Below are 14848 nucleotides of genomic sequence, written 5' to 3'. Positions count from 1 at the left end.
CTCAACATGGAGGAGGACTGATTCATCAGCTGAGGGAGGGCGGTAGGTGGTAATCAGCAGGAGGTTTCCTTGCCCATGTTTGACCTGATGTCATGAGATTTCATGGGGTCCAGAGTCAATATTGAGGACTCCCAGGGCCACTCCATCCTGACTGTATATCACTGTCCCGTCACCTCTGGTGGGTCTGTCCTGCCGGTGGGACAGGACATACCCAGGGATGGTGATGGAAGAGTCTTGGACGTTGGCTGAAAGGTATGATTCTGAGAGTATGGCTATGTCAGGCTGTTGCTTGACTCGTCTGTGGGACAGCTCTCCCAATTTTGGCACAAGTCCCCAGATGTTAGTGAGGAGGACTTTGCAGGGTCGACTGGGCTTGGTGTTTTGCCTTTGTCTGATGCCAGGTGGTCCGTCCGGTTTTATTCTTATTGTGACTTTTTTTAAGCGAGATTTTACAACTGAGTGGCTTGCTAGGCCATTTCAGAGGGCAATTAAGAATCAACCACATTGCTGTAGGTCTGGAGTCACATATTGGCCAGACCGGGTAAGGACAGCGGGTTTCCTTCCCTAAAGGACATTAGTGAACCAGATGGGTTTTTACGACAATCTGGTAGTTTCACGGCCACCATTACTGATATTAGTATTTTAATTCCAGATTTTATTTAATTAATTGAATTTAAATTCGCCAGCTGCCGTGACGGGATTTGAACCCATGACTCTGGATTTTAGTCCGGGCCTCTGGATTATTAGTCCAGTAACATAACCACTATGCCACCGTACCCCTGAGCGGGCTTAACAGGGTAGATGCTGAGAAATTGTTTCCCCTGGCTGGAGAGTCTAGAACTGGAGGCATAGGGCCCGATATTACCAGGGTGGTGGGTTCGCGGCGGGGGGGGCTATTGGGCGCGTGGGTAACGCACTCGGTGAAATCAGTCTGCCCTGCGCGCAATCGCAGGCTGATTGGATCCACTTACCTCTTGTTCCGGGTTCCCCGCTGCTGAGCTGCGCGGCGGGCGGACTGCGCATGCACAGTAAGGTCTGTCAGCTGGAGGAGCTCTATTTAAAGGGGCAGTCCTCCACTGACTAATGCTGCAACAAATAGGAAAAATTACAGCATGGAGCAGCCCAGGGGGAAGGCTGCTCCCAGGTATAATGATGCCTCACTCCAGCTCTTATTGGATGGGGTGAAGAGGAGGGGGAGGACAGAGATCCTCCCCCCGGCGGGCGGGAGGAAGCGGCCTGCCTCTGCCACCAAGGCCTGGCTCGAGGTGGCAGAGGAGGTCTACTCCCAATCATCAGCAAAGTGATGGAAGGTGTCGTCGACAGTGCTATCAAGCGGCACTTACTCACCAATAACCTGCTCACCGATGCTCAGTTTGGGTTCCGCCAGGACCACTCGGCTCCAGACCTCATTACAGCCTTGGTCCAAACATGGACAAAAGAGCTGAATTCCAGAGGTAGGGGAATGAGTAAGTGTACTCACTTTGGCTGACCTACTTAGGTCATTGCAGCGCCTCCTGCACTGCTGCTCAGAGAGGTCCAGGAAGCTGAGCCTCGGTCTGTGGACCCTGTGGCGAGGGTAGTGCCCTCTGCGACGCATCTCTCTCTGCGGTAGCCCTCCCTCCTGCTGTACAGGTGGATGTGTCACAGCACTCTGTTGTGGAGCTCCACGTGTCAGAGGTGGACGGCGTGGCCGGCGAGGCTGGTGATGCTGTTCGCCCTCCGAGGAGGTCATGACTGCAGCTACGGCGGCCCCCATCCGCAAGATGCACATCTGAGGGGGTCCGCAAGGTAGGTAAATGTCTCTGGACCCCGGGGTAAGTGTGCAAGTTGGTGAATTTTATTGTTAGGAGGGTGGTGGAGGCCAAACTTTGTCCAAAGTGACAGAGTGGCCTCCTGCAATGAGGGAGGGTCTCCCCCCCCCGCACCTGTCAAATTGACCTTTGCAGCTGCCACAGGCTGATGGCTGCAACACGTCCATTTCAACTGGGAGTGTTTCCCCCAGTACGGGAAACAGTCTCAGTCAGTTGCAAAATCCCATCCCTGCTAAAATATCAGGTCAATCAGGTCTGTAAACAACCTGAAGTACCTGTTCAATTACTTTAAGTGGCACCCTGCCGGCTTTAATTACCGGCGGGAGTCCCACATGCGGGGGCTGTGCGCGCACGTCAGCGCATCTTTGGGGAACCCGGAAGTGGGCGGGTTGGAGCCGGGCTCCCGACCTGCTCCAGGAATCCCCGATTTTCGTAGCCCCCCCTCCACTTTTGCACCCGATCGCGGGTGTGAAAATCGAGCCCATAGTCTCAGGATAAGGGGTCGGCCATTTAATGCTGAGATGAGGAGGAATTTCTTCATTTAGAGGGTTGTGAATCTTTGGAATTCTCTCCCCCAGAGGGCTGTGAATGCTCAGTCATTGAATATATTCAAGACTGAGATCGATAGATTTCTGGACTCTAGGGGAATCAAGGGATATGGGGATCGGGCGGGAAAGTGGAGTTGAGGTTGAAGATCAGCCATGATCTGATTGAATGGTGGAGCAGGCTCGAGGGGCTGAATGGCCTACTCCTGCTCCTAGTTCTTATGTTTTTTAGTAAAGACCGACACAAAGTATTCATTTAGTACCTTAGCCACACCCTCTGCCTCCACAAGATGATCCACATTTTTGTCCCTAATCAGTCCCACCCTTCCTTTGACTACCCTTTTACTATTTTTCGGTTTATAAAAGACTTTTGGATTCCCTTTTATGTCACCTGCTAATCTATTCTCATACTATCTCTCTTCTCCTCATTTCTTTTGCCGTTCTCTGTATTCAGCTTGATTCTTTACAGAATTAGGAACTCGACATTTATCATAAGCCTCCTTTTACTGATTCATTTTAATCTCTATATCTTTAGTCATCCAGCGAGCTCTTGCTTTGGATGCCCTTCATTTCCCCCGTGCAGGAACGTGTCTACCCTGTACCCAAACCAACTCCCATTGCTCATTTACTGTTTTACCTGCCAATCTTTGATTCCAATCCACCTGGGCCAGATCCCCTTTCAGTACTCTGAAGTTAGCCCTCCTCCAGTTCAGTGTGTAACTGCTGTTCTTAAATGTGATTACCATGTTGCACTGCTCACATTATCCACCTTGTCCAGCCCAACAAGGGAACACTGTGGATTCTGAAGTACGGGTATCTCAGCATTAAACACTAAGTAAAGGAGCTGCTCACAGACGACTGATGTGGGACGCAAAGGAGCTGCTCACAGACGACTGATGTGGGACGCAAAGGAGCTGCTCACAGACGACTGATGTGGGACGCAAAGCTTTATCGGTATTCAGGAGATTTGCTCAATTTATCTTTTGGGTTGGAAAGCTATGGAGAATGGGGTCTATGATAGGACACATTGTAATGTGGAAGGAACAGGCATTGCTGGGCTGGTCGACCTCCTGCTGAATATGTAGGAGTGGTACCAGGTACGGCAAACAAGGGCCGGATGGTAAAAGCTCAGCCTGGCCGCACGCTCATTGAACATTGGCTCCGAAGTATTATTCTTACCTTCCCGTCCTTTGAAACTGCATCAACTTCAACCTCTCGGGCTCCTTCAACGAATTTAGTGATGACGACTGGATGCTCCTGCAGGAAAGAGAAGATTTCATGTGAGCAAAGTCCATTCTTCTTGGGGATTTCCAAACAAGTGGCTTTTACCAGGAATGGCTCGTTTTGTGCAACTTTCCCCTCCTGTGTCGAAGGTGCAGACTCTTGCTTGGTTACAGTTCCGCAGACACCAGCTGTCCTTCAGTACCTCAGCCAAGTGTGAGCCCAGGCAGCAAGTGTCAGCAGTTCCATGTCACAACACAATTACAATGACCATCTCAGCACATTTAAAAACTCAACGAGGGAGGTCGGGGTCCCAGCGCAAGATGTGCAGACCCTCAGAAAGCCAGCTGTCATTGGATGTGCAGACCCTCAGAAAGCCAGCTGTCATTGGATGTGCAGACCCTCAGAAAGCCAGCTGGCATTGGATGTGCAGACCCTCGGAAAGCCAGCTGTCATTGGATGTGCAGACCCTCGGAAAGCCAGCTGGCATTGGATGTGCAGACCCTCAGAAAGCCAGCTGGCATTGGATGTGCAGACCCTCAGAAAGCCAGCTGGCATTGGATGTGCAGACCCTCGGAAAGCCAGCTGTCATTAGATGTGCAGACCCTCGGAAAGCCAGCTGTCATTGGATGTGCAGACCCTCAGAAAGCCAGCTGGCATTGGATGTGCAGACCCTCGGAAAGCCAGCTGTCAATGGATGTGCAGTGGCATCGACCGTGCGAGGGGTATGTCGAGCCCTGACGTAACATTAAAGTATTTCCTGCTTCTTTTCACCACTCACACCCTGCGGCAACTCCCCTCCTGTATGACTGCGGTCAGTAGGAGCTCTGACCGGAAGGGAGGGCTTTCTCTTTGATTCAATATAGATTTATTTATCTGAAGTATTCAGAGTCAAACTGTGAAGGTATATGGAAGTAGCGTGATTCAGGTTTCAGCTGGTTCAGGCCTGGAGTCATGTCTCCCAAAGACAGTTAAGGTGAGCTCTGAGCTCCAGCTCAATGCTGTTAAATCTCTACAGGAATTGATGGGTTTAAGTCTCTGCAGCGTCTGGCTGGAACACTGGAGGCAAAACAAGTCTGAAAATATTACAAAACCAGAAACACGAAAGGCAGTGCCCTTTAAACGGCAATCAGGAAATGTGCAGCAATCCCATCGCACGTTGCAGCTTTTGTCTCCCTCCCAATAGGATCAGTGCTGACTGATGGTTCCAACGGCCCAACGTTTGACAAATGCCAATTCTCCCTGTGAGAGGTTGGCTGTACCGGGGTACGGAGGTGTAGAGATTGGCCGTACCGGGGTACGGAGGTGTAGAGATTGGCCGTACCGGGGTACGGAGGTGTAGAGGGAGGCCGTACCGGGGTACGGGGGTGTAGAGGTTGGCCGTACCGGGGTACGGGGGTGTAGAGGGAGGCCGTACCGGGGTACGGGGGTGTAGAGGGAGGCCGTACCGGGGTACGGGGGTGTAGAGGTTGGCCGTACCGGGGTACGGGGGTGTAGAGGGAGGCCGTACCGGGGTACGGGGGTGTAGAGGGAGGCCGTACCGGGGTACGGAGGTGTAGAGATTGGCCGTACCGGGGTACGGAGGTGTAGAGGGTGGCCGTACCGGGGTACGGGGGTGTAGAGGGTGGCCGTACCGGGGTACGGAGGTGTAGAGGGTGGACGTACCAGGGTACGGAGGTGTAGAGGGTGGCCGTACCGGGGTACGGAGGTGTAGAGGGTGGACGTACCAGGGTACGGAGGTGTAGAGGGTGGCCGTACCGGGGTACGGGGGTGTAGAGGGTGGCCGTACCGGGGTACGGAGGTGTAGAGGGTGGACGTACCAGGGTACGGAGGTGTCGGGGTTGGCTGTACCGGGGTACGGAGGTGTAGAGGGTGGACGTACCAGGGTACGGAGGTGTCGGGGTTGGCTGTACCGGGGTACGGAGGTGTAGAGGGTGGCCGTACCGGGGTACGGAGGTGTAGAGGGAGGCCGTACCGGGGTACGGAGGTGTAGAGGGTGGCCGTACCGGGGTACGGGGGTGTAGAGGTTGGCCGTACCGGGGTACGGGGGTGTAGAGATTGGCCGTACCGGGGTACGGGGGTGTCGGGGTTGGCCGTACCGGGGTACGGGGGTGTAGAGATTGGCCGTACCGGGGTACGGAGGTGTAGAGGGAGGCCGTACCGGGGTACGGAGGTGTAGAGGTTGGCCGTACCGGGGTACGGAGGTGTCGGGGTTGGCCGTACCGGGGTACGGAGGTGTAGAGGTTGGCCGTACCGGGGTACGGAGGTGTAGAGGGTGGCCGTACCGGGGTACGGGGGTGTCGGGGTTGGCCGTACCGGGGTACGGGGGTGTCGGGGTTGGCCGTACCGGGGTACGGAGGTGTCGGGGTTGGCCGTACCGGGGTACGGAGGTGTCGGGGTTGGCCGTACCGGGGTACGGAGGTGTCGGGGTTGGCCGTACCGGGGTACGGAGGTGTCGGGGTTGGCCGTACCGGGGTACGGGGGTGTCGGGGTTGGCCGTACCGGGGTACGGGGGTGTCGGGGTTGGCCGTACCGGGGTACGGGGGTGTCGGGGTTGGCCGTACCGGGGTACGGGGGTGTCGGGGTTGGCCGTACCGGGGTACGGGGGTGTCGGGGTTGGCCGTACCGGGGTACGGGGGTGTAGAGATTGGCCGTACCGGGGTACGGAGGTGTAGAGGGAGGCCGTACCGGGGTACGGGGGTGTCGGGGTTGGCCGTACCGGGGTACGGAGGTGTCGGGGTTGGCCGTACCGGGGTACGGGGGTGTCGGGGTTGGCCGTACCGGGGTACGGAGGTGTCGGGGTTGGCCGTACCAGGGTACGGGGGTGTAGAGGTTGGCCGTACCGGGGTACGGGGGTGTAGAGGTTGGCCGTACCGGGGTACGGAGGTGTAGAGGGTGGCCGTACCGGGGTACGGGGGTGTAGAGGTTGGCCGTACCGGGGTACGGGGGTGTAGAGGGTGGCCGTACCGGGGTACGGAGGTGTAGAGGGTGGCCGTACCGGGGTACGGGGGTGTAGAGGTTGGCCGTACCGGGGTACGGGGGTGTAGAGGTTGGCCGTACTGGGGTACGGGGGTGTCGGGGTTGGCCGTACCGGGGTACGGGGGTGTAGAGGATGGCCGTACCGGGGTACGGGGGTGTAGAGGTTGGCCGTACCGGGGTACGGGGGTGTCGGGGTTGGCCGTACCGGGGTACGGGGGTGTAGAGGTTGGCCGTACCGGGGTACGGAGGTGTCGGGGTTGGCCGTACCGGGGTACGGGGGTGTAGAGGTTGGCCGTACCGGGTACGGGGGTGTCGGGGTTGGCCGTACCGGGGTACGGGGGTGTAGAGGTTGGCCGTACCGGGTACGGGGGTGTCGGGGTTGGCCGTACCGGGGTACGGGGGTGTAGAGGTTGGCCGTACCGGGTACGGGGGTGTCGGGGTTGGCCGTACCGGGATACGGAGGTGTCGGGGTTGGCCGTACCGGGGTACGGAGGTGTAGAGATTGGCTGTACCGGGGTACGGAGGTGTCGGGGTTGGCCGTACCGGGGTACGGAGGTGTCGGGGTTGGCCGTACCGGGGTACGGGGGTGTAGAGGTTGGCCGTACCGGGGTACAGAGGTGTAGAGGTTGGCCGTACCGGGGTACGGGGGTGTAGAGGTTGGCCGTACCGTGATACGGAGGTGTAGAGGTTGGCCGTACCGGGGTACGGAGGTGTCGGGGTTGGCCGTACCGGGGTACGGGGGTGTAGAGATTGGCCGTACCGGGGTACGGGGGTGTAGAGGTTGGCCGTACCGGGGTACGGAGGTGTCGGGGTTGGCCGTACCGGGGTACGGGGGTGTAGAGGTTGGCCGTACCGGGGTACGGGGGTGTAGAGGTTGGCCGTACCGGGATACGGAGGTGTAGAGGGTGGCCGTACCGGGGTACGGGGGTGTAGAGGATGGCCGTACCGGGGTACGGGGGTGTAGAGGATGGCCGTACCGGGGTACGGGGGTGTAGAGGGTGGCCGTACCAGGGTACGGAGGTGTAGAGGGTGGCCGTACCAGGGTACGGGGGTGTAGAGGGAGGCTGTACCGGGGTACGGAGGTGTAGAGGTTGGCCGTACCGGGGTACGGAGGTGTCGGGGTTGGCCGTACCGGGGTACGGAGGTGTAGAGGGTGGCCGTACCGGGGTACGGGGGTGTAGAGGGAGGCTGTACCGGGGTACGGAGGTGTAGAGGGAGGCTGTACCAGGGTACGGAGGTGTAGAGGGAGGCCGTACCGGGGTACGGGGGTGTAGAGGGAGGCCGTACCGGGGTACGGAGGTGTCGGGGTTGGCTGTACCGGGGTACGGAGGTGTAGAGGGTGGCTGTACCGGGGTACGGAGGTGTAGAGGGAGGCTGTACCGGGGTACGGAGGTGTAGAGGGAGGCTGTACCGGGGTACGGAGGTGTAGAGGGAGTCTGTACCGGGGTACGGGGGTGTAGAGGTTGGCCGTACCGGGGTACGGGGGTGTAGAGGTTGGCCGTACCGGGGTACGGGGGTGTAGAGGTTGGCCGTACCGGGATACGGAGGTGTAGAGGTTGGCCGTACCGGGGTACGGGTGTGTCGGGGTTGGCCGTACCGGGTACGGAGGTGTAGAGGTTGGCCGTACCGGGGTACGGGTGTGTCGGGGTTGGCCGTACCGGGGTACGGGGGTGTAGAGGTTGGCCGTACCGGGGTACGGGGGTGTAGAGGTTGGCCGTACCGGGGTACGGAGGTGTCGGGGTTGGCCGTACCGGGGTACGGAGGTGTAGAGGGAGGCTGTACCGGGGTACGGAGGTGTAGAGGGAGGCTGTACCGGGGTACGGAGGTGTAGAGGTTATTACTGCACTAATAATCCAGAGGACAAGAGTTCAAATCCTACCAGGGCAGTTTGAGAATTTAAAATTAGTTTCAAAACTCTGGTAATAAAAAGCTGGTATCAGTGAAAGTGACCGTGACCTTACCCGGTCTGGGCCTGTACGTGTCTCCAGTCTCACACCAACTGCCGTCTAAAATGGCCGAACAAGACCCCCAGTTGTAACAAACTGGTATAAATGGTTCAAGGCGGCGGCCGGTACCACCTTCTCTGGGCAACGAGGAATGGACGATAAATGCCCATATTGCCAGCGACACTCACAACCAGAGAATGAATTTTTAACACATTGAATCCAGTATGCTGTCCATGGGCATTGGATAACAATCAGGAGGGGGAAGCCTGGCTGACGTTTCCCTTGCTAGGCTGGAGGGAGTATCAATTATAGGGCGACTATAGCCAGAGCTCCCTGGATAACGAACGAGATAGAGAGTAAGATGAAGCAGGAAAAAGGGGCGTATGACAGACGTCAGGTTGTTAACACAAGTGAGAACCAGGCAGAATATAGAAAGTTCAGAGGGGAAGTGAAAAAGGAAATAAGAGGGGCAAAGAGAGAGTATGAGAATAGACTGGCGGCCAACATAAAAGGGAATCCAAAAGTCTTCTACAGGCAAATAAATAGTAAACGGGTAGTAAGAGGTGGGGTGGGGCCGATTAGGGACCAAAAAGGAGATTTATGCATCGAGGCAGAGGGGAGACTGTGGTACTAAATCATAGAATCATAGAAAGGTTACAGCACAGAAGGAGGCCATTCAGCCCATCGAGTCCGCGCCAACTCTACACAAGAGCAATCCAGCTAGTCCCACTCCCCCGTCCTTTCCCTGTAGCCCTGCAAGTTTTTTCCTTGCAAGTATTTATCCCATTCCCTTTTGAAGGCCATGATTGAATCTGCCTCCACCACCCCCTCGGGCAGTGCATTCCAGATCCTAACCACTCGCTGTGTAAAAAAGTTTTTCCTCATGTCACCTTTGGTTCTTTTGCCAATCACCTTAAATCTGTGTCCTCTGGTTCTTGACCAATGGGAACAGTTTCTCTCTATCTACTCTGTCCAGACCCTTCATGATTTTGAATATCTCTAGCAAATCTCCTCTCAACCTTCTCTGTTCCAAGGAGAACAACCCCAGCTTCTCCAGTCTTTCCCTCATCTCTGGAATCATTCTAGTAAATCATTTCTGCACCCTCTCTAAGGCCTTCACATCTTTCCTGAAGTGCGGTGCCCAGAACTGGACACAATACTCCAGTTGTGGTCGAACCAGTGTTTTATAAAGGTTCATCATGACTTCCATACTTTTGTACTCTATGCCTCTATTGAAAAAGCCCAGGATCCCATATGCTTTTTTAACCGCTTTCTCAACCTTCCCTGCCACCTTCAATGATTTGTGCACATATACCCCCAGATCTCTGTTCCTGTACGCCTTTTAGAGTTGTGCCCTCTAGTTTATATTGCCTCTCCTCATTCTTCCTAACGAAATGTATCACTTCGCATTTTTCTGCGTTAAATTTCATCTGCCACGTGTCCGCCCATTCCACCAGCCTGTCTGTATCCTCTTGAAGTCTATCACTATCCTCCTCACTGTTTACTGCACTTCCAAGTTTTGTGCCACCTGCAAATTTTGAAATTGTTCCCTGTACACCCAAGTCCAAGTCATTAATATAGATCAAGAAAAGCAGTGGTCCCAGCACTAACCCCTGGGGAACACCACTGTACACCTCCCTCCAGTCCGAAAAACAACCGTTCACCACTACTCTCTGTTTCCTGTCTCTTAGCCAATTCTGTATCCATGTTGCTATTGCCCCTTTTATTCCATGGGCTGCAATCTTGATGATAAGCCAACCATGCGGCACTTTATCAAATGCCTTTTGAAAGTCCATATTCACAACATCAATCGCATTGCCCTCATCGACCCTCTCTGTTACCTCATCAAAAAACTCAGGTTAGTTAAACACGATTTGCCTTTAACAAATCCGTGCTGGCTTTCCCTAATCAATCCACACTTGTCCAAGTGACTGACAGAATTAACACGGATTATCGTTTCTAAAAGTTTCCCCGCCCCTGAGGTTAATCTGACTGGCCTGTAGTTGCTGGGTTTATCCTTACACTCTTTTTTGAGCAAGGGTGTAACATTTGCAATTCTCCAGTCCTCTGACACCATCCCCATATCTACAGATGTTTGGAAGATTATGGCCAATATCTCCGCAATTTCCACCCTTACTTCCCTCAGCAACCTCAGATGCATCCCATCTGGACCAGGTGACTTATCCACTTTAAAGTACAGCCAGCCTTTCAAGTACCTCTTTATCAATTTTTAGCCCATCCAGTATCTCAACTACATCTTCCTTTACTGAAACTCTGGCAGCATCTTCTTCCTTGGTAAAGACAGATGCAAAGTACTCATTTAGTACCTCAGCCATCCCCTCTGCCTCCATAAGTAGATCTCCTTTATGGTCCCTAAACGGACCCAACCCCTCCCCTGTTTACTGTTTATATGCCTGGAGAAGAGTTTTGGATTCCCTTTTATGTTGGCCGTCAGTCTATTCTCATACTCTCTCTTTGCCCCTTTTATTAAATACATTTCAAAAATTGCTCCAAAAATGAGTACTTTGCATGGTCTTAACCCAGAAAGAAGATGCTGCCGGAGTCTCAGTATAAGAGGAGGTGGTTGACATACTGGATGGGCTAAAAATTGATAAAGAGGTACTTGAAAGGCTGGCTGTATTTAAAGTAGATAAGACACCCGGTCCGGATGGGACGCATCCGAAGTTGCTGAGAGAAGTAAGGGTGGAAATTGTGGAGGTACTGGCCATAATCTTCCAAACATCTGTAGATACGGGGGTGGTGCCAGAGGACTGGAGAATTGCAAATGTTACACCCTTATTCAAAAAAGGATAAACCCAGCAACTACAGGCCAGTCAGTTTAACTTCGGTGCTGGGGAAATTTTTAGAAATGATAATCCGGGATAAAATTAATAGTCACTTGGATAAGTGTGGATTAATTAAGGAAAGCCAGCATGGATTTGTTAAAGGCAAATTGTGTTCAACTAACTTCATTGAGTTTTTTGATGAGGTAACTGAGAGGTTTGATGAGGGCAATGCGGTTGATGTTGTGTATCTGGACTTCCAAAAGGCATTTAATAAAGTGCTACGAGTATGGTAGCATAGTGGTTATGTTACTGGACTAGTAATCAAGAGGCCTGGACTAATAATCCGGAGTCATGAGTTCAAGGCAAACCAAGCCCAGTCGACCCTGCAAAGTCCTCCTCACTAACATCTGGGGACTTGTGCCAAAATTGGGAGAGCTGTCCCACAGACCAGTCAAGCAACAGCCTGACATAGCCATACTCACAGAATCATATCTTTCAGCCAACATCCCAGACTCTTCCATCACCATCCCTGGGTATGTCCTGTCCCACCGGCAGGGCAGACCCACCAGAGGTGGCGGTACAGTGATATACAGTCAGGAGGGAGTGGCCCTGGGAGTCCTCAACATTGACTCTGGACCCCATGAAATCTCATGACATCAGGTCAAACACGGGCAAGGAAACCTCCTGCTGATTACCACCTACCGCCCTCCCTCAGCTGATGAATCAGTCCTCCTCCATGTTGAGCACCACTTGGAAGAAGCACTGAGGGTAGCAAGGGCACAAAATGTACTCTGGGTGGGGGACTTCAATGTCCATCACCAAGAGTGGCTCGGTAGCACCACTACTGACCAAGCTGGCCGAGTCCTGAAGGACATAGCTGCCAGACTGGGCCTGCGGCAGGTGGTGAGAGAACGAACACGAGGGAAAAACTTACTTGACCTCGTCCTCACCAATCTACCTGTCGCAAATGCATCTGTTCATGACAGTATTGGTAGGAGTGACCACCGCACAGTCCTCGTGGAGATGAAGTCCTGTCTTCGCAATGAGGACACCATCCAACGTGTTGTGTGGCACTCCCACCGTGCTAAATGGAATAGATTCAGAACAGATCTAGCAGCTCAAAACTGGGCGTCCATGAGGCACTGTGGGCCATCAGCAGCAGCAGAATTGTATTCCAGCACAATCTGTAACCTCATGGCCCGGCATATTCCTCACTCTACCATTACCAACAAGCCAGGGGATCAACCCTGGTTCAATGAGGAGTGTAGAAGAGCATGCCAGGAGCAGCACCAGGCGTACATAAAAATGAGGTGCCAACCTGGTGAAGCTACAACACAGGACTACATGCATGCTAAACAGCGGAAGCAACATGCTATAGACAGAGCTAAGCGATTCCACAACCAACGGATCAGATCAAAGCTCTGCAGTCCTGCCACATCCAGTCGTGAATGGTGGTGGACAATTAAACAACTAACAGGAGGAGGAGGCTCTGTAAACATCCCCATCCTCAACGATGGCGGAGTCCAGCACGTGAGTGCAAAACACAAAGCTAAAGCGTTTACAACCATCTTCAGCCAGAAGTGCCGAGTGGATGATCCATCTCGGCCTCCTCCCGATATCCCCACCATCACAGAAGCCAGTCTTCAGCTAATTTGATTCACTCCATGTGATATCAAGAAACGGCTGAGTGTACTGGATACAGCAAAGGCTATGGGACCCGACAGCATCCTGTCTGTAGTGCTGAAGTCTTGTGCTCCAGAACTAGCCACGCCTCTAGCCAAGCTGTTCCAGTACAGCTACAACACTGGCATCTACCCAACAATGTGGAAAATTGCCCAGGTATGTCCTGTCCACAAAAAGCAGGACAAATCCAATCCTGCCAATTACCGCCCCATCAGCCTACTCTCAATCATCAGCAAAGTGATGGAAGGTGTCGTCGACAGTGCTATCAAGCGGCATTTACTCACTGATAACCAGCTCACCGATGCTCAGTTTGGGTTCCGCCAGGACCACTCGGCTCCAGACCTCATTACAGCCTTGGTCCAAACATGGACAAAAGAGCTGAATTCCAGAGGTGAGGTGAGATGAGAGTGACTGCCCTTGACATCAAGGCAGCATTTGACCGAGTGTGGCACCAAGGAGCCCTAGTAAAATTGAAGTCAATGGGAATCATGGGGAAAACTCTGCAGTGGCTGGAGTCATACCGAGCACAAAGGAAGATGGTAGTGGTTGTTGGAGGCCAATCATCTCAGCCCCAGGACATTGTTGCAGGAGTTCCTCAGGGCAGGGCAGTGTCCTAGGCCCAACCATCTTCAGCTGCTTCATCAATGACCTTCCCTCCATCATAAGGTCAGAAATGGGGATTTTCGTTGATGATTGCACAGTGTTCAGTTCCATTCGCAACCCCTCAGATAATGAAGCAGTCCGAGCCTGCATGCAGCAAGACCTGGACAACATCCAGGCTTGGGCTCATAAGTGGCAAGTAACATTCGCGCCAGATAAGGGCCAGGTAATGACCATCTCCAACAAGAGAGGTTCTAACCACCTCCCCTTGACATTCAACGGCATTACCATCGCCGAATCCCCCACCATCAACATCCTGGGGGTCACCATTGACCAGAAACTTAACTGGACCAGCCATATAAATACTGTGGCTACGAGAGCAGGTCAGAGGCTGGGTATTCTGCAGCGAATGACTCACCTCCTGACTCCCCAAAGCCTTTCCACCATCTACAAGGCACAAGTCAGGAATGTGAAGGAATACTCTCCACTTGCTTGGATGAGTGCAGCTCCAACAACACTCAAGAAGCTCGACACCATCTAAGACAAAGCAGCCTGTTTGATCAACACCCCATCCACCACCCGAAACATTCACTCCCTTCACCACCGTCGCACAGTGGCTGCAGTGTGTACCATCCACAGGATGCACTGCAGCAACTCGCCAAGGCTTCTTCGACAGCACCTCCCAAACCCGCGACCTCTTTCACCTAGAAGGACAAGAGCAGCAGGCGCATGGGAACAACACCACCTGCACGTTCCCCTCCAAGTCACACACCATCCCGACTTGGAAATATATCGCCGTTCCTTCATCATCGCTGGGTCAAAATCCTGGAACTCCCTTCCTAACAGCACTGTGGGAGAACCTTCACCACACGGACTGCAGCGGTTCAAAAAGGCGGCTCACCACCACCTTCTCAAGGGCAATTCGGGATGGGCAATAAATGCCGACCTCGCCAGCAACGCCCACATCCCACGAATGAATATAAAAACAAGTGCTGCATTATAGGCTTGTCAGCAAAATTGAAGCCCATGGAATAAAGAGGGCAGTGGCAGTGTGGATAGGAAATTGGCTAAGTGACAGGAAACAGAGAGTAGTGGTGAACGGTTGTTTTTCGGACTGGAGGGAGGTGTACAGTGTGTTCCCCAGGGGTCAGTGCTGGGACCACTGCTTTTTTTGATATATATTATTGACTTGGATATGCACAGGGCAAAATTTAGACTTCAAGAGGACATAGACAGGCTGGTGGAATGGGCGGACTCATGGGAGATGAAATATAACG

The 14848-nt window shown here is 53.6% G+C and overlaps 1 protein-coding gene across 1 annotated transcript in view; it reads right to left on the bottom strand.

Annotated features, from left to right (window-relative positions):
• cps1 (carbamoyl-phosphate synthase 1, mitochondrial) overlaps positions 1 to 14848 on the bottom strand; it is a 345020-nt gene that overhangs the window by 68301 nt on the left and 261871 nt on the right. Inside the window, exon 26 of the mRNA XM_067988237.1 lies at positions 3536 to 3613. Within this exon, the coding sequence (XP_067844338.1) occupies positions 3536 to 3613 (78 nt within the window). The remainder of the gene's footprint in view (positions 1 to 3535; positions 3614 to 14848) is intronic.

The sequence above is a fragment of the Heptranchias perlo genome, chromosome 7 (assembly GCF_035084215.1).
Source record: "Heptranchias perlo isolate sHepPer1 chromosome 7, sHepPer1.hap1, whole genome shotgun sequence".
Classification (NCBI taxonomy): domain Eukaryota; kingdom Metazoa; phylum Chordata; class Chondrichthyes; order Hexanchiformes; family Hexanchidae; genus Heptranchias; species Heptranchias perlo.
Note: the sequence above shows the minus strand (reverse complement) of the source record. Positions and strands in the feature narration are given on the sequence as shown.